The sequence below is a fragment of the Echinops telfairi genome, unplaced genomic scaffold (assembly GCF_000313985.2).
Source record: "Echinops telfairi isolate 266 unplaced genomic scaffold, ASM31398v2 ScPeMD7_2;HRSCAF=8, whole genome shotgun sequence".
Classification (NCBI taxonomy): domain Eukaryota; kingdom Metazoa; phylum Chordata; class Mammalia; order Afrosoricida; family Tenrecidae; genus Echinops; species Echinops telfairi.
Window position 1 is genome coordinate 7,722,886 of NW_022103898.1, and position 19,422 is coordinate 7,742,307.

The 19,422-nt window shown below is 59.6% G+C and overlaps 1 protein-coding gene across 1 annotated transcript in view; it reads left to right on the plus strand.

Annotated features, from left to right (window-relative positions):
• The first annotated feature begins 942 nt into the window (after nt 1-942).
• Nucleotides 943-19,422, plus strand: part of LOC101643049 (TRIO and F-actin binding protein) — a 63,224-nt gene continuing 44,744 nt past the window's right edge. The window contains exons 1-5 of the mRNA XM_013004035.2: nt 943-1,077; nt 6,699-6,812; nt 9,244-9,377; nt 11,355-11,481; nt 12,360-12,525. Of these exons, the coding sequence (XP_012859489.1) occupies nt 943-1,077; nt 6,699-6,812; nt 9,244-9,377; nt 11,355-11,481; nt 12,360-12,525 (676 nt within the window). The remainder of the gene's footprint in view (nt 1,078-6,698; nt 6,813-9,243; nt 9,378-11,354; nt 11,482-12,359; nt 12,526-19,422) is intronic.

A 19,422-nucleotide genomic window follows, 5' to 3' on the forward strand; every position in this document is an offset into this window, starting at 1 on the left:
TATAATCTCTTGACTGCCGCTTCCATGAGCATTGATTGTGTATCCAAGCAAGACAAAATCCTTGACACCTTCAACCTTGTCTCCATGTATCATGGTGTTACCTATCTGTCCGTTTGAGAGGATTTGGGTCTTCCTTACATTGAGCTGTCCCATCCAGACTGAAGGCTACAATCCTTTTCCTTCATTGGCGCGTGCTTCAATTCCTCCTCACTCTCTAAGCAAGGCTGTGTCACCAAGGCTGCAGGTGGTTAATAAGCCTTCCTCCCAACCTGACGCCACACTCTTCTTCATATGAGCCAGCTTCACGGTGGACCAGTGTGGTGAGAGGCTGCAGCCCTGATCTGAAACCAGGACCCACCACCTGTCTGTGAGTTTGTCATACTGCGGTGGCTTGTGTATTACCGTGATGCTGGAAGCTACATCGCTGGTGTTTCAAATGCCAGCAGGGTCACTCAAAGCGAATGGGTGTCAGAGGAGCTTCCAGACGAAGAGCAGACAATGAAGGAGGACCTGGCTCTCCACTTTGGAGGAAGAAGCCACTGAAAACCTTAGGCACGGCAACCCTCCAGGGCAGGGTGAAACTGCCCCTGTGGGTTTCTGAGACCGTAACTCTTCAAGGGAGCGGTGGTTTTCCACTGCTGACCTCACAGTTAGCAGCCCAACGTGTAACCGCTGTGCCAGCAGGGCTCCTCAGCAGGCATCAAATGCAGGGCAGTCTGGTGCTTAGTGAGCTTTCGTTGAGCGAATCCATGAGCCAAGGAGTGGATGCATGGATGGATATAGCCTTATTCCTTGGTTCCTTGTCCTGACTGGGGCAAGCTGGGGCTGGGGTCCCAATGGGGGCCCAGTCAGCCATTCTGATCTTGCCTCCCCCTCATCTTTCCAGGTCCCACCCAGAGGGTCCACTGGACCACAGGTGCTTCCCGACGGAACTCTTTTGACATGGAGCCAGAGGCAGGGAATGCTTCCTGCGAACATTTTGAGACGGACATGCACACTCAGTGCCTCCGTCAAAACTGTCCCCACCCCGAGGAACCCCACGGAGCCAGGCACCAGGTGGGCTGGATTCCTGAGAAGGTGGGTAGGGTGGGGTGGGGAGTTGGCAGTGTGGCCAGGGCTGGCCTGTAACTTGCAGTGTGAGCGCCGATGGTGCCCTCGCTGCGAGGCAGGGCCTCAGTTTGTGTTTCCCCTCTGTACCAGGAGCCAGCCGGACCATGTTCGGATTTCTTAATCCTCGCTGCTCTGCTTTTATGAGCGCCTGTCAGCCTCATCTTGTCTATTCCTTTACTGTCTGGCCCTCGCCATCCACTTGTGACTCACCCCGAATCAGACCTCTATGTCACCGCTGCACGTGGAAAACCGGGATCATGTCCAGAATATGGAAGGCTATGAAAGCAATGGGGGAACCCTGAGGACGTAGTGGTCACACATTGAGCCGCTACCTGCAAGATCAGCAGTTCAAAACCACCAATATCTCCAAGAGAGAAAGGCTGGGCTTTCTACTCCTGGGAAGAGTGACAGTCTGGGAAACCCACAGGGGCAGTTCTACCCATCCTGTAGGGTCGCCGTGAGTCGGCATCGTGAGTTGGTTTTCTTGTGGGTTGGTTTTTGTGGGTGGTAGAGTGTGTGCCAGGCGCCCCGGGTTCACAGGAAGACGTATGAGCACGTGTACCTACCTTGCTGCCATCAGAGTATGCCCATCCCACAGTGAGACAGCAACTCCCCTTCCAGCGTTTCCACCCTTTGGGTCCTCCCATGAGAGCTCCTCCTGTAAGGCCTGGCTCTCTGTAGCCCTTCTAGAACCCCTGACCTCCCCCTTTAACACAGAGGCAGCAAGCTCAGAGTCAAGTCCACCCTCCTGAACATTCCTGTTTCTATGTAGGCGTTTCAACTCTTTCCTTCATATCACTCTCTCTCCCTGCCCTGGAGTCGATGCCGAGAGCGGCTGGTGGTTTTGAACTGCGTACCTTAGGGTTAACAGCCCAGTGTGTAACCACTAGGCTGCCAGAGCTCCTTCGTCCTGCGGGGCACGCCTGCTAAAGAACAGCAGTGGCCGTCGAGTTGATCCTGACACGTGCTGACCCCGTGTGTGTCCTAGCAGAACTTCGAAGGACATCAGCAGACCTTTTGAGGTGCTTCTGGCTGGCCTCTGACCTTCTGGCTGGCAACTGAGTGTTAGTACCACCCACGGATGGCACCGAAATTCCAAACAAAACAAAACCGCAAGCCTACCACTATCGAGTCAGTTGTAACTCACAGCAACTCCATAGAGGGCTTCGCAGGCTACACATCTTTACGGGAGCAGGGAGCCTCCTCTTTCTTCCATGGAGGGGCTGGTGGGTTTGAGCTGATGCCCTCAGGGTTAGCAGTCCAGCGCTGACTGGACAGGGCCACCAGGACTCCAGGAAAGAAGCCCCGGGCCTGCAATTGCCCAGCCATCCCTGTCCTCCAAGGGCCAGTCACCCCCTGGATGGAGGTGCCCACCGAGTGTTGGTAGTGGTTGAGGCTTTGAGAGCTAGTTGTCTGTCAGGGAATTGTCTTTCGGCCTTGGAGCTGCCGAGGGCCCGGTTCCTCCTCAGTTCTGTTTACCTGCTGTGTGATCATATATCATCGACCCCCTCTGGGGTCACTCTCTCGGAGAGAGTGGAGACTCTAGAGCTCCCGGAGGATGTGGTGCTGTATCCCCAGACCACATGTGGCCCGTTTGACACGTAACCTGGAAGATTCTTTTTCCCCATTCAAATGCAGTCTTCCATTGCCCTGGTGGCATGTTGGGCTGAGATCCTCAAGGTCAAGTGTCAAACAGAGACTCTGGAGAAAGACGGGTTTTCTACTCCCGGAAAGAGTTACAGTCTTGGAAACCACAGGGACAGTTTGGCCCTGTCCTCCAGGGAGGCTGAGTCGGCCTTGGCTTGACAGCAGTGAGTTTTGTCTTTGGGATGGGAGTTTGCCCGGCGGCACATTGGATTCCCACGGCATGATTTTTGTTCACGTTGCTCAGTGACATTGGTTACGGTTTACACACGTGTCGGCCTGCTCTCAACTGCCAGTCTGCTGGTTCAGTTTCCGGGAACTAACTTCCCTGCCTGCTCACCTGTGCCGTGGGGTAAGTGCTGACCCGTGGTCTGGCACAGTGCTTGTCGAAGGGAACGCCTTCCCCTGGTTGCTGCTGCCGAGACTATGAACTGGTCTGTGACTGGCCGATAGGATCCCTCCAGGAGCGCCTTCCGTGCCAAGGTGAAAGGGTGATGGGCTTGGGTCCCTCTAGCCGCTGTCAGTCTAAGACAGAGGCCTTTCTCGGGACTTGGCCGTTTGGGGGCCCCCTCTGACTGGGACCGTCTGTTGTGCCTCCAGCCAGAATGGTTGTGTTGCCGGAGCTGCCAGTTCTTCCCTTTCCAAAATAAAGACTTAGTTTGAGAGGCACGGAGTGAGGTTTTTGCACGGAGAAATTGTATTAAGCATGGAGGAGCCAGTCAGGGTGCAGTATAGCTCTGATGAAACATACAACTTTCCTCTACTTCTTTAATTCTTCCTCCCCCCACGACCATGACCCCAATTCTACCTTACAAATCCGGCTAGACCAGAGCATGTACATGGGTACAGATGAGAGCCTGAAACACAGGGAACCCAAGACAGATAAACCCCCTCAGGATCAATATTGAGAGTAGCCATACCAGGAGGGCAAGGGGAAGGTGGGGGGAGAAAGGGAGAAACCGATCACAACGATCTACCTATAATCCCCTCCCTGGGGGATGGACAACAGAAAAGTGGGTGAAGGGAGACAGTGGTTGGTTTAAGACATGGGGGGATTATACATGATCAAGGGTTCATGAGGGAGGCAGGGGAGGGGAGACATGAGGAGCCGATATCAAGGGCTCAAGTAGAAAGAAAATGCTTTGAAAATGATGATGGCAACCCATATACAAATGTGCTGGGCACATTGGATGGATGGATGGATGGATTGTGACACGAGCAGTAAGAGCCCCCAATACAATGATTTAAAAACAAAAAACGAATCTCCCTGGAGAGAGAAATCAACACACCAGCCTCCCTGACTGGCTCTCTGGTGCCTCTCTCTCTCCCAGCTCATGTGAAAATAGGCTTTTAAACAGTGGAAGGAGTAGAGGCATTTTCTCTGGGTTAGCAGATTCTGCACATGCTCAGTCCAGATCTCCACCTTTGCTCCCAGGCCGCACCACAGTTGGAGGTGTAGTTGGGCACCATGTAGCCGCTCTGCTCTCGGGTTAGGTGCTTGACGTAGGCTGTCCGTCTGTCATTTTCTCCCTTGAGCCTTTAGCTTCCTTCCTTCTCGGTGGAACCCATCATTGCATCTCAGACACTTTGGAAACCCAGTTCACCAACCTCCAGTGTCAGTCTGATCCCCAGAGCTTCTATTCCACCCATCCTTACGCCCCCGGCCACAGCGCCCTCACCCCAGTCCCCAGCTTCAGAGATCAGACGCCTGAAAGTCTAGTGGGTCCATCTCTCATGCACTTGACCTTTCCCCAATGGATGGGGAAGGGCGGGGGCAGCCAGCACGGATCAGAAGGAAAGCTTGACTCCAGACAGATGTGCGTTTTACTTTCAGGTCTGCCACTCCCCAACTCCAAGACCTCGGCCCGTTGATGTCTTCAGCACTTAAAATGCACCAGCCATTGTGGCTGAACTGAGGTCGGGGGACGGTGGTCAATAAGACAGATAGGTCCCTGCCTTCCTGGAGCTTGTGGTCCAGCAAGGGGACCTATAAGAAACCAACCTGCAGGCAGACAGTGACGTAAGCATGTCGGCCGTGAAGGAGCGGTTGGTCGTGATCGGGCCCTGGGGGCTGCAGGGGACTGTCAGATGCTGGCATAGGCTGTGCAGACATGGATGCAGTGATGGTGAGGGGAGAGGAAGGGACCAGCACATGCAAAGGCCCCGAGGCAGAGGGAAGCGGAGCACATGGGGACCAGAGAGGGGCCCCCTAGGCAGAGACGCTCCGGCCTGGAGGAAGATGGGGCAAGGCTAGTGGGGCCTGGACTCACACAGGGGGCTTGGAGCTTTACCCTGGGAGCTTAGAGAGCCGCAGATAACGTTCCACAGAGAAACCATGGCTGGCTTTCCATTTTCCAGAGTCCCTCTGACTGCCGGGCAGAGAACGGAGTGCAGGGAGGTGAGCGTGAACTCAGGAGGCCAGTGGGACAAGGGACAATGACTTGCAAGAGGAAACAGGACTTGGTGACGGGGCAGATATCCACACACAGGGAGGCTGCAGGATTCGGGTCTTGGCTGAGGGTGGGGAGGCCCCCCCGCTGGCCCCGCAGGTGTCTCCCGAGGCAGGGTACTTAGGTGGAAGGTCTGCAAGGGGTGGGTTTGAGGTGCTTGTGGGACACCTCATTGGACACGAATCCAGCGCCATCGAGTGGACGCCGCTCCTGGCCACCTCGGACGTGTCGGTGGGGTCGAGCTTGACGTCACGGGGTTTCTTTGTTTATTGTTGCTGGTGACAACGTACCCCCAAAAGCACTCACCCACCCAGGAGTTTCTTAGGTGCCATTCAGTGATGGGGGAGGCCACACTTGGAGTTGTGCAGGCATTCACACCCGCCCTTTCTGGAGGCTCCAGTCCCCTGAGCACAAGCCCCCTGCCTGGGGCGGGGTCTTCAACAGCTGACCTGTGGGCAGTGGATCCCCCGTCTCTCGTCCCAGGCCCCTCTGGGCGAACTGGGCTCTCCAGCCTTTCAGCCAGCAGCTGAGAGCAATCGCTGCTTGCACCCCTCGGCCCCCAGGGACGCCCCACTGGGTGGTAGGGTGCATGGGGGGGAGAGGCCTGAGCTGCGTCAAGTCTGGCCCTGATGAAAGTCAGACTCAGGCAGCAGCTGTCAGGAGCTGGATCCAGAGCTCCCTGAAGCCAAGGCAAGAAATGATACCCAGACAGCAGCAAGGAGTCAAAATCCAACCTCGCTGCCATCGAGTTGATTGAGTTGATTCTGACTCATGGCGACCCTGCAGGACAGGGTAGACCTGCCCCTGTGGGCCGCCGAGACGGTGCCTCTTTATGGGAGTAAAAAAGCCTCATTGTTCTGTCACGGAGCTACACGCGGTTTCGAACTGCTGACTTTGCGGTGATCAGCCCAAGGTGAAATCACTGCGCCACCGGTGAAGAGCGCTTATGGAAAAACCCTTTGGAGCTTTCGATGGCTCTGAACGCTGCTGGCTTCTGTGAGGGGGTCAGGGTTACATTCCTGAACCGGGCCCCTGACCAGACACAGGTGGGGACCATTCCCTGGACCCAGAATGCAGGCCCCAGAGGCCGGCAATCACTGCCTCTTGGCTTTTTCTTTTGCCTCACCATCCTCCCTGCTGCCACCCAGACTGCCCCTGAGATCCGGCCTACAGCTGGCTGTCGATGAAAGGAGTAGACTGGCAGCACCTGCCCGGGCTGCCCGCCGGGCCGCCCCTCTCCCTGTCTCCAGGGTACTGAGCTTGCTTCTCGGCTCTTCCTCTTAGAGGGCTGGGTTCTGGAAGCTTGGCCCATTGGGCCCCTGGCTGTAGTTTGAACAGTCACAGCATGTAGTCTAGGAACTGGCCCCAGGCTTGCTGGAGCCCTCATCACACTGGGACACACAGGCTGCCCCTGGGGTGGAATCAAGGTGTCCCCCCGAGCTCCGTGAAGAAGCAGGTGGGTCCAGTTCTGACACCGTCACTCCTCTCCTGTAGACAGAGATGGCCTCAGGCCCCAGAGGACACAACTTCCTGTGTGAGGCCGAGGGAGGCCCCCACCTGTACGTGCCTGCACCGCTCATGGCTGACCCTCCTCGGGAGTCCATGCTGGCATGCCCCCATTCTCCACCATGCCCGGCCCAGTGCCGGCCGGGCAGGGGAGGGCTCGACGGGAGGCCCCTGCTAGGAGCCAGACACTCGTGCGTCCATTCAGCCTTCGTTGCACCGCACGTAATTCTATACAGTTTACATTCCTAAGATTCCACGGAATGTTTTTACCTTATGGATGGTATTTAAGGTAGATGGGCCCAGTCCAGTTCCTAAGCGCTTTACAAATATCGACTCCTTTAATCCTCATCATGGGCTCTTGGTGACTGGGAGCCTTCCACAGGGTGTGGCAAGGCTGGTTTCCCAGTCAGGGCACTTCGTACACAGCCACCACTCATCAGTGGACAGACTGGCAGCTCAATGTCCCTGGACTGTGGCTGTGATGCACAGCGTTCCGACAGACGGTCTAGGAAGGAAGGGCCGGTGGTCGACTTCTAAAGTCAGCCGACGGAAACCCTGTGAAGTAGGGCAGCCAGCGTTTTGTTCTGCTGGGAGTGGGGTGGACTTGGACGGCACCTGACAGTGACAATGACAGTGGTGACCCTGGGAGGGTCATCTTCACGACGAGCCCCAGAGGAACTCGCTGGCCCAAGGTCTCCATCTCCATTTCAGAGAGGAGAAAACAAAGCCCAGACAGGGAGAGCCGGCCGACCCAGGCGCCCAGCTAGGAACTGGAGGAGCCAGGACTGGGCCGGCCTGAGATCTGCCAGAGGCCCGGCCAGGCAGGAAATCAGAGCCAGGGACTGACTGCTGGGCCTGCTCCTCCGGCTGGGTGGCGCTGGGAAGCAGAGACAAGGTGGCGCGGCCCTTGGGGTCCTGCTGACCTGGCTGGGCCACAGCCTCATGGTGATGCTGACCAGCAACGCCTTCCCATTCACTGCGAGGTCCCCAGGGTGGCGGAAGCGCCAGGTGTGCCCGGGCCTTGATCTTACTGCTGCCCAGCCCTGACCCAAATCTCCCTGGGGGCAGGGGGTGAAATGAAGCTCAGGAAGGCCTGCGCTGGCCTCGTGGTGCGGCCGGCTCCCCAGCCCTCTCCTCGGCCCTGCCCAGGCCCTGCCAGGAGTGACCTTGGACCCCACAGAGGCTGTGCCCACCCCGGGGCTCTGGCCGGGCTGTGGCCTCTGGCCTGGGCTGCAGGGTCTCCAGGGCGTGCTGGGCCAGGCCCCGCCCGGCGGGCTCAGGTAAGCCTCCAGATCAGGTTCCTGCCTGGTCTCATATCCTGCATTGCTCTTGGCTGGGCCCAGCTTATGAAACAGTAATGAGGGGCCCTGCTCCCTTGGCCGGCCGGCCCCTCTAAGGTTTCCGCTGCCGCTGCCGCCGCCACTGGTGCAGGGAGTCGGGGCCTGGGAGGGCAGCAGCGTGGGGGCCGGAGCCGGAGCCCCCCGGGAACGAGGGTGCTGACAGACACCAGCTGCCACCTCCGAGCCCGCAGCCCAGGTAATCTGAGAAGAGGCGGGGCGCGGGGTGCAGTGGCCACCACGGTCTCCCACCGCCAAGTGGGGGGAGGGCCCTGCCACCCAGGAGAGGGGAGGGCTGGGGGGGCCTTCCCAGAGGGGAGCCTCCGTTCCCCCTGGGTGAGCCCAGCACCAGCCCTGGCCAGCTGAGGGCAGAGGGAACTGGAGGGAGGCCGGAGTGGCGGTGCCTCAGCTTTGGCCTTGACCCCCCAGCCCTGGAGCCCCCCCCCCCCCGCCCCTCCCTGAGGGACTAAATCATCCAATTTTCTTTTTTTTAATTTTAATTTTGGATCAAGGAGGTACACAGGCAAACTCTCAGTCCTAACCCCCCCTCCAAAATGCTTCTGCTACTGGCTCTTCTCTTGGTTGGTGATAGTGAGATCCCCAATCGTCTAATTTTCTCAGGGTCTTCCCCCTCTTGTCTTCCCCTTCTGCGGACCACCCCCTCCCCAAGTTCTACAGGTCTGCCTGCGAACACTCCCCCCTCTCCAGTCTTCCTCAGTCCTTTCCTTCCTTCTGGCTACAAGACTCTCTGCACATCCCTGCACACACACACACACACACACCAACATGCACACCTACGTAGACATCAATACACTTCTGCAAACATACGTGAATGTTGGCGCTATCCTTGCACACCCACGTGCACACGCACATAGACATCTGTGCACTAATAGCCCTGCACAATCACATGTACACCATACCCATGTGCGCACCTGGGCCCCAAACAAGCACACCCAGGCCTGCATGCCGCGCACATACCTGCAGCTAAGCCCATCTGTGCTCACCCACGTGCGTGTGCACCTCCGCCAGCCCCGGCTTGGGTCCCAGGGGCTCCCTGGGCCACATGGGTGGCCCCTCCTTGCGAAGGAAGTGGGAGATCCTGGGAAGAGTCCTCTGAGAAAACCCCCAGCCAGCCAGGTGGGGGAGGGGAGCCCCATGTGGGCCTGAGCAGGCTCCTGTCTCCACCTCCGTCCCAGGAGTCCGGGAGCCCTGTGCATGCTGAGGCGCTCTACTGCGACCTGCCCCGCCGCCCGCCTGCACCCCCAGAGCCGCTCGCTGCCTCCACCTCCAGCCGCCCGTCTGGTCTCGGCCCAGACCTCGGGCCAGAACGGTAAGTGCCACCCAGGGCTGCCTGGGGCAGGAGCCCTCACCCACTCCACCTTACACACCTTCGTGAGGGCAGTGTCTGGTTGAGGGGGTGGGTGGTGTGGGTCATGTGGCATAGGCAGTTCATCACCCTGGTCCCCTGAGCCAACCCTCCCAACCCTGGCTGTCTCTCCCCCGGAGGGCCTTGCCCACCCCCTGATGCTCTGAGACCGTGCTCAGCTTAGCTTCAGGGCAAGGGCCAGTCACGCACCAGCCCTCCAGTGGATGCAGCCCCCTCATTTCCTGCTTTTCATCACCCACCCAGGGCCCCTGTCACCCACCTCCTGAGCCATGCTCTCCTCTGGCTCTGGGATTCCATCCACAGCCCCTCATCGGCCTGAGCTGAACTGGGGCCCCTTTTGGGGGTCACGGGGCCTTGGGAAGGCATGGCCCTTGGGGAGGGGGCAGTGTCTAGACACCTGGGTTCCAGCTTCAGCTCCATCCCTGACAGACTGGGACCTGGGTGAGTTGAATCTTTGTGAGGGTTTCCGAGGCTCCGATCTTTCTGTTTTTGTGGGAGCTGCCTCGTTTTGCCCCCACAGAGCAGCTGGTGGGTTGAACTTCCAACCTGGAAACTTAGTAGCCCAATGCTCACCGGACGGATCCAGACCAGACGCACCGCTGTGGAGTTGATACCTGCACAAAGCGACCCTGTAGCACGGGGCAGAACTGCTTAGGAGAAAGACTGGGCATTGGGCTTTCCACCCGTCAACGTGCCAGTCTCGGAAACCCCCAGGGGGGCCACTGGGAGTCGCATAGACTCCCTGGCAGCGAGTTTGATTCTTCGGTGGCTCTGCCGGGGAAGCATCGGGCTGCTAACCACAAAGTTGGCAGCCCAAACCCTCTTGCTGGTCCACGGGAGAAAGATGCTGCTGTCCGCTCTCAGAAAGACCTAGAGCCTTGGCAAAGCCTCTTCAGGGCCACTATGGGCTGGAACCGGCTAGGTGGCGGTGGTTTGGTTTGGGATAGTGAAGTTGAGCCTCTTTGTGCAGGACTCGTCAGAGCCTTTCCTTGACACGGGGGTTGGGGGGTGGAGAGCGTTGTGCCAACTCTGAGCCCAGAAGCCTGTGTGACTCCCTAAAACTAGACACTCTCTTGGGTGTCCCTGCTGGCGTTCAGGCTGGCCCTGGCCCTGCTCCTGGAACCCTGCTGCCTCTCAGAGCCCCACCTTAGCCCACATGACTGTCTTGTTAGCTGTTCTAGACTTTAGAGCTCTGTTGCCACCCCCCTCCCTCCCCACCCCACACCCCCCAGCTCCAGTGACTGCCGAAGGCTGGGCAATGGCTCTGGATTACAGCACAGGCTGCCCCTCCCTAGCTTGGGGATCGTGGCCAGTCTTTGAGCCTCAGTTTCATCGTCTGTAAAATAGGAGTGAGGATACTCACTGGATAGGTGCCTGAGAGAAGGTCGGCGCTTTCTCCTCCCGTAGAGTGACCGTGTCGGAACTCGCAGGGGCAGTCCCACCCTGTCCTATAGGGTCGCTGTGGGCCGACGTTGACAGGAGGGCAGGGGGTTCGGTTGGGTTTGGAGTGGGAGCCCCAGGGGAGCAGTGTTAGAGGGCTGGAAAGCCAACCAAAAGCCAGAGGTGCAAAACCACCCGTGGACCCTCAGGAGCAAAACGAAGCAGTAAAGACAGACAGCTTTGGAGACCCTGCGGGGCAGTTCCACCCTGCCCTCTAGGGTCCCTCTGATGCAGGACTGCCGCCACGGCAGTGGAGCATGCTCTCTGAACAGGGGTCTGTGCTAGTTAGCGGAGGCCACCCGAGTCACGGGCCCGGCTACCAAGCAGATCTGTGGGCCCCTGTGTGAGTGTGTGTATCAGGGTCTGGGGGGTGGGGGTCCACACCTTAATTCTCTATGGGGAACAAAGCCCTTTTCCCTGTCCCAGGGGCCCATCATCAGGGTGCTCCACTGAGGGCCCCCCAGCTGGTCCCGGGAGCAGGAGCCCAGGACGTGAGGACCAGGCGGCCTCCCTGAGTGGCAGCTGCGACAGCGAGGAGCCCGGCTGTGGCCCTAGCTCCAGTGCTGGCGGTGACACCCCTGATGATACCAGCTGCTTGTCCTCGGTGGTGAGCTGGGGCCGGGGTGCAGGGGAGAGCAGGTCACACCTCTGTCCCCATCCCCAGGACCTCACCCAAACCGTCGGACAAGCCTCTCCTGTCAGGGCACTAGACCAAGGTTTTCTGGACACTCAGCTGCCTCGCAACCAGCCACTCAGAGGGCTGGTGCCCGGGAGGGGTGGGGGGTGGAGTCAGCTGTGCGTGCAGGGGGGTGGGGGAGGAGTAGGTTGCTCCGGCTGACTCCCCAGCAGGCACGGCTGCTGGAGTCCCTCGGGTCTTGGTGGGCTGGCGTGGATGGGGTGCCCAGAGCGAGGGCCACTGGGCCCTGCCTTGACCACACCCTGGTGAGTCCCTTGGCCAGTCTGGTGTAGACTCCCAAGGGACAGAGGAAGGAGAGCGGGCTTGCTGGGCTGGCAGAGGGTCAGGGGCCCAGCGTCTGGGCATTCACCCTATCGGGCTGGCAGGGGGCAGGAGAGGCAAGGATGTGGCAGAAGGACATGGGGGTGCTGAACACAGCAGTCCAGCTAAGTGTCGGCTCTGAGCTACATGCTCGGTGGGCGTGGGCTCCCCCCACCCCACCCGCACCCTCTCCCCAGAGCTCCAGGCTGTGATGGCCACACTATGGTGAGCAAAGGGAGACTCAGAGGACAAAGTGACTTCCTGGTAGGAGTCGCACATCTGGGCAGGGGTGGGAGGCTAGGATCTGCCTGGAGGGCAAGGGGGCTGCCCGGTCAAGTCCTGCCACCCTCCTGGCCCCCTCCCAATGGCTGAACTGACCCTGTAACTGAGCTGGCCACTCTCTAAATGGTCCTTCCTTTCCCTTCCCCCACCTGGCTCCTGCTGGCCCCGTTGTCCCCTGCAACCCCCTCTCCTTCCCTCCCCGACAGGACTGGGACACTGTCGAGAGGCAGGGGGTCCCCAGCGTGGCCGAACTCCCCAAGATGATCCCTCGGAGGATCCAGGAAGGGCCGAGGACTGACAGCACCCGCAGGGCCCCATCCCTCCTCAGCAGGCCGCCTGTGGGAACAGACGTGGCCGGCCAGAGGCAGGAGGGTGAGTGCTGGGACCACGGTGTGGGGAGGGCCTGTGGCCTCTGGACCTGGCTTGTGGGGGGGGGCACATCGTCCTCACAGTAACCCACCCCCAGCCCTCCGTCAAGTCCATTCTGGCTCACACCGACACGTTGTCACAAGTCTGAGACCTCGAGTCTTTACGGGAACAGACAGCCTCGTGGGGCGGCGGGTGGGTTGGACCACAGACTTGTGGTTTGCAGCCCAGTGCCTAACCTGTAGCACCGCCAGGGTTCCCTCGTAACCGTAGCTGTTTCCGTGGACTGGTGGGGCAGCCACCGTGTGCTCCACTGCCCCACTGTCAATACAGCCCCTCTCCAGCTGGTGGGTGGGGGTGTCTGAATATACACAGAATGGTTCACAGAATAAAAAGTCTAAGGGGCATCAGCTTCAGGCGTGGCTGGATCTGGGTGTTCAGTCAGCATGGGATGCGCTTTGCTTTCTTCTGGTTGGCTCTCTTCCTGGCCAAGCCCTCCCCCCGATAACAGCCGGGGGCACCAGTGGGTCCCACCTGCTTCCCAGCATTCGTAGAGAAAGGTCCAGGAAGAGGCAGATGCCCAACATGGCGGGAAGGCCTGGGGCCAGGGCCTGAACAGTCCTCATGGCCTGAGAGGCGAAGCAAGCAGTGCCCCTCAAGGAGACCGGGGTGATGCTCCCTGAGATGGGGAGCACCCCTGAGCAGGCCAAGCCCATGGAAACCCGGGACAGTCAGTGAGCCCGCCTCCTGCCTCCTCGTGGTTTTGCCCGCCGAGCCCGCTGCTCTGCGCTGTCCCCTGGCCTGTTTTCAGCACCAGCAGGATCCGGGGATTGGGGGCCACCAAACCCAGCCCCCCCCTCCGCCTGGCAGTCCTGGCTTTCCACGGGGCCTCTAGCATCCTCTCCTCGAGCACATCGGTGTTTGTTCCTGGTGCTGCCGGGAGCCTACCTGCCACAGAACGCACTGCCGTCCTGTGCTGGCCGCCCGCGCCGTCCTTGCTGTTGCTGCAGCCGCGGGTCCTCCTCTTTTCTCGCCGCCCCTCCACTGTGCCCAGCACGGTGTCCTTTTCCAAGGACTGGTCTCTCCCGACTGTAGGTCCGAAGTATGACCACATCTCACCACCTCCCTCTCTGAGCAGCTTTCTGACTGTAGGAAGCTTTTCGGAAGCTCGTGGGGGAAACCCCATCGTCTGTCAATCCCATTTTCCCATGAACTTCCGGAAGCCTCCGCATCCTTCTCAAAAGACAGATCTGCTTGTGCTTTTCCAGGGCTGCCCACGGTCTACTCTCTCTTCTTCGCCCACGCCAGAACTCATGGGCACCAAGGCCTCTGGTCTTCCTTGTCTGTCGTCCAGCTCTGGCATGGACCGGCCTGGTGGCTGGACGTGGGCCGGGTGCCCTGGAGTCCTCGAAGCGATGTCCTTGTTCCTTGACTCGTGAGCGAGGTCCTCGGTCAGCAGGTTTGCCCAGCACAGCCCACAGCCTCGCTGCGTCTGTGAGCACTGATTGGGACGCTGGATAAAATGACATTCTTGGCGACTTCGACCCTTTCTCTGGTCATCCTGATGTTGCCCGTTGGTTAGCTCTCGGTGCGAGGGCTGGCTGTGTGGAGAGCCGGGGCTGGAGACCGGGGGCGTCCAGGAGGAGAGCGGGCGGCTGGCCCAGGATGCTCACCATCTGGTGAGGTAGAGATGGCTGGGGAGCCAGGGTGGTGGGGAACAGCCCGGGACAGAAGCACAGCAGAAACCGACGCACCGCATTGGTTGTGAGTGAAGAAGGGAGAAAAGGGGGCGGTGGGGTTCCCTCCAGCCAGGGAAGACCCCCAGAGGAGGGCCTTCTGGGCAAGGGCTGGCATGCCTGCTGGGACACAGCCTGGACAGAGAGGCCTGGAGGTGGGCGTGGACTGTCCCAGCATGGACGGCTACATCTGAGAGGAGCCAGACCCTATGGGGTCTCAAGGGTCTAGTCAAGGCGTGGGGACTCGTCTTCTCTAAGTAGTAGGGAGCCATGGAAGGTCTTTGAGGAGGAGCGTGTCCTCCTGTGCCTGTGTGTTCGGCCGCACGTGCCAGGGCGAGGTGTGGAGCATGATCCAGAGCAGGGAGAGGCTGTCGGAGGCAACTCCGGTGACACGATGATTTTGCAGCCGCTGTGGTGGTCACTTGTTCTGGCCCCACAATTGGCCAAGGCCAGGCCCGCTGGGTGAAGGGTTCTGGGCAGAGGACAGTCACCTGCCCTCGAAGGACCCCGCTCTGATTGCGCATTGGTTACAGGGGGGGAAGCGCCACCTCCTTAGCATGGGGACAGCTGGCAGACACCGCCTGCCTTAACCAAGTGGCAGCTCAGCGTCCCCACGGGGAGCATTCTGGGGGGAAGCCCCTGATGGATGCCACGGGCAGGGCTCGGCCGGTCTTCCTGCCGGCAGTGCCTCGCCTGCGTCCAGTCCTGCGGAAGCAAACCCAAACGGGGGGTGGGGGTGGGGTCGGTATTCTGCAAAGCACTGACCTGGACCCTGTGAGAGACTCCGAAACAAAACACAACCAAACGCACTGCCAGAGTCGGTTCTAGAAGGCGGGGAGACCACGGGACAGCGGTGGCTCCGTGGTAGGAGTCTCCCCTTCCACGTGGGAGACCCAGGTTCAGTTCCTGGCCAGAGCACCTTGTACGCAGCCACCATCGGTTGGCCAGTGGAGGCATCTGTTACTGAGATGCCACACGGGCTTCCGTGGCTCTTCCAGACTCAGACAGACTAGGAAGAAAGGCCTGGTGATCCCTTTCTAAAAACCAGCCAATGAAAGGCTGACGCATCACAGTGGTCCAGCCAATCCGAAACTGATCCTGGGGACGGTGCAGCGTTTTGTTGTGTGGGGTCAGCACGCGTTGGGAGCCAACACAGGGGACTCGGAGACCCAGAAACCAGGTGTGATCCTAGATAGGAAAAAGTGGAGCTAAGAAAGACATTCCTGGGACACCCGGGAGGACTTGGCTGTGGACAGTGTGCTGGACAACAGTGTTTTGTCACTGGTCTACCTCCTGGGTGTGCTGACAGCAGGGGTTCTGGGGGAGACCGCCTTGTTCTCGGGAGGCCCAGATGGAAGGGCTGGCCGTGAAGGGCGCGGCGTCTCCAGGTAGTTCAGCAAGACAGATGATCTGTAGGTAGGAGGCAGGGTATTTGTTTCCCGGGCTGTTGTAACAGTAGCACAAACCGATGGCTTCAAACAATTGAACTGTATCCTCTCACACTTCGAGGTGTGGGCAGGGCCAGGGTCCCTCTCGGGTGGGGCTCCCTCCCAGCCTCTCCCCACTCTGTCCGTCCCAGGAGAGCCTTGGCTTGGGGCAGCACCACTCCAATCTCTGCCTCTCTCATTGCCTGGCCTCCTCCCGTTCTCTCTCTCTCTCTCATGCTTTTCCTATGGGGCAGCCATTAATTGGCTCCCAATCCCGTCCACCCTACTCCAGGAGGGCCTGTGGGGATGTCACTGGTGACCTCTGCCAAGACGCCCTTCCAAAGAAGATCCACCCCAGCGACTAGAACTTCAATAAGTAGGTGGTGAGAGAGGAAGGCAAGTCACATGAGACAGTTCGGTAGCCGCTGGGGACTCGGGGGGCAGACTGTGCTGCCCCCCTTCCGTAGCCCGTTGCAGTTAGAGGTAGCGGAAGTAGGACCATGGTGGTGGGATGAAGAGGGGACAGACAAGGATGGAAGAGGTGGGCGGGATGGACTCAGGGGCCAGGGGAGAGGTCCAGCTCCAGGCCTAGGCGTCTGTGTGGACGCCTCTGCTGAGGCGCGGCCGCTAGGGAGGAGCAGGAGGGGAGAGGTGGGCAGGGCTGCCCATGCTGGGCTTGAGGGTGTGGTGCCCGTGGCTTCCCAAAGGCTCATGGGAGGGATGAGGTGATGTGCTCAACAGACATCTCTTCCCCGCCCAGGAGCTGAGCGTGGTTGAGCCCCCTGGAAGGCCATCATGGGAGCAGCAGTAGGGACGCAGAGGGGGGCGTGCCCTCCATCCTGCCAGAACCCACAGAGCCGCCCTGGACTCCCCCTTCCTTCCCTGGCCGGTCCCTCTTCATCCCCTCTGCCCTGCTTGTCCATTCTGGGCCCCCTCTGAGCATTTAGTGCTTGGCTTTTGAGACCCTTGAAATGGATGGTTCTTGAGCTCGCCCTCCTGCTTGGACCGCTTCTCTGCACTCATCCATCCTGCCTCCTGCTGGTACCCCCACTCACCTGTGTCTCAGGGGCCCCCAAACAGCATTCTTCCCTCCCCACATTCATTAAATGCTGTCTGACTGCCTTGCTGGGGGCTAGGCTCTGCCTGGAGCTGGAGCAGCCCCCGGGGGGGATGGGACAGCCAAGGTCCTGCCTCATTGAGCTGGCTATCCAGTCCTGGGAGGCAGCCAGAAGTCCAGCCAGAAAGCAGGCCTGGCATGGGGAGGCCTGCGTGGAGGTTAGGAGCGGCTCCAAGGGAGTGGCAGAGCAGGCCTGTCTGGGAAGGGGGACCGTACCCAAGATCTGACAGACTCAGGTTCAGAGCGGAGGGAGCAGCCAGTGCGGAGGAGCAGAGAGGCATGGCAGGCGCAGGCTAGCGTGTGGACACCCCTATCCCCCATCTGCCCTCTAAACCCGGCTCTCTTCTCTGTTAGTGACCAGTGTGTGTCCCCAGTGACCCAGGTCCCAAATCGCCAATTGTCCTAATTTCCCTTTCGTCACCAGCCATTCACATCGGCACCTCCTCCATGCCCACTGCCCCTGGTAGTCAAGTGGCCCCAGGGCTCGGAAATGTGGCTGGTTTTTCTGGAAGGAGGATGCCAGGCCTTTCTCCCCAGTGCTTCTAGGCACACTTGAACGTCTAAGAGGCTCCACTACATCAAAGCACACTCCAGATCAGTCCCCTCCTGGTCACCACCACTGCCGCTCCCTGGCCACCAGGCCCAGCGCTTCAAGCGCTCCCAGCGCCTGCCCTGTCCCACCTACCTCCCAGGAGCCAGAGCCATCTTTTAAAACCCCTGGTCAGATCTTGCCACCACCACTCCCCGCCACCCCCACTGCACCAGACCCTGGAGAGATGTCGGGAATCAAATGGCTGCCCAGGTTGCCCGTGGTCTGAAAGGACAGGCTGGGTTTTGTACCCGGTACCCACTTTCTGGCTCTTGGGAGCCCTGGGCTGTGGTGTGGGCTGTGGCTGGCCGTGGGTCTCACCAGGTGCCCCATTGAATCTGAGGCAGTCACCACTATCCACGCGGTGGCAGGTCCTCAGGTGGCAGGCAGGGGCCAAGACTCAGGAGGAATTCACTTCTGTCAGGCCAGGGCCCACCGAGCTGTGGAAGCTTGCTCTGTGGGGTGACGTCGCAGGGCCCACCCTGACCACAGACAGCAGGTGCCGAGCCCACCCTTGGGCCTCCGAAGGAGCACGCAGCTTGGGGAGTTGGATCTCGATGGGAGGGGCACTTGGGACCCCTCATCCTTTGCCGGTGGTAATGCCTAATGGTGGCCCTGATGGGAAGCAGAGTCGGCAGCCCATTCAGGACTGCAGGGCCCGGCGATTCCACCCCTAGGTGCGCCCTCTTGTTGCTGTCAAGACCTCCTGACCCCGTGCATGGACCATGGGGACAGAACCCTGCCCGGCCCCCGCACCCGCCTAGCAGTCGTTGCCAATGGTGGCCCACTGTTGCCACCACCGGTCAGGTCATCTGCTGAGGGTCTTCTTCTTTCCCATCCCACCCCCTCCACTGTACCAGCCGGATGTCGTTCCCTAGGAAGTGGTCCCTCCTGCTGACATGCCCAAAGCACTCGTCTCCCCATCTTAAAGAACATTCTGGCTGTACGTCCTCCAGGCCCATTTGCTATTCTCTTGGCAGTCCCGGGCGCTTTCAATATCCGCCGCCAGGGAACAGCCAGGTCTACAGCCAAGGGAAATGGGAGAAGCAACTCAATCAGATACGTGTGCACCGGTGTCCCTTGTCGCACCACGCACGAGAGCCAAAAGGTGGATGCCACCCAAGGGCTTGCTAGCCGGTGAAGGAATGAACAGCGCGGACAGGCGTGCCCTGGAGAGTTACCCGGCCGTAGACAGAAGGGGAGTTCTGACATGGACCACTACATGGATGGCTAGGAAATTCCGTTCACGTGAAACACCAAGGCCAAATGCTAAATTAAGACAAACTCACTGCCAACGAGTCCGGCTCACGGTGGCCCTGGAGGACAGGGTAGGACTTCTGAGACTGGCTCTTTATGGGAGTAGAGAGCCTCATCTTTCTCCTGAGGAGCGGCTGCTGGTTTCGAACTGTTGACCTTGCGGCGAGCAGCACGCCCGTAACCCACTCAAGAGTGACCGTCTCGGAAACTCTCAGGGGCAGTTCCACCCTGTCCTGGAGGGTCCCTGGGAGTTGGTATCGCCTCGATGGCAGTGAGTTTGGTTTGGTTTTTCGGACCAAGGTAGTACTGAGAACTCCCCTCCCCCTTCCCCGGGCTTCCTGAGCATTCTCATCTTCCGGAACCATAGGACGGTGGCAGAATTCAGGCACTGACTTTGGTACAGCACGCTTTAGGGAACTGCCGACACAATGATCTATCCGTTTTCTGACTTGGGTTTCCCCGAGTGCCATGTGCCTCCATCATTCACTGACTGTCATCCATCAAGTTGCTTCTGACTCACAGCGACCCCATCAGACAGGCGAGACTTGTCCCTGTCGGTTTCTGAGACGCTGGGAGTAGAGAGCCTCATCTTTCTCTCCAGGAGCGGCTGGTGGTTTTGAGCCGCAGCCCACGGTGTGACGCAATCTGCCACAGGACTCCTGCACGCATCTGCCGAGTTGATGCTGACTCACAGTGACCCCAGAGGACAGAGTGGAGCTGCCCCTGTGGGTTTCCAAGACTCTCACCCTTTCCAGGAGCAGAGAGCCCCATCTTTCT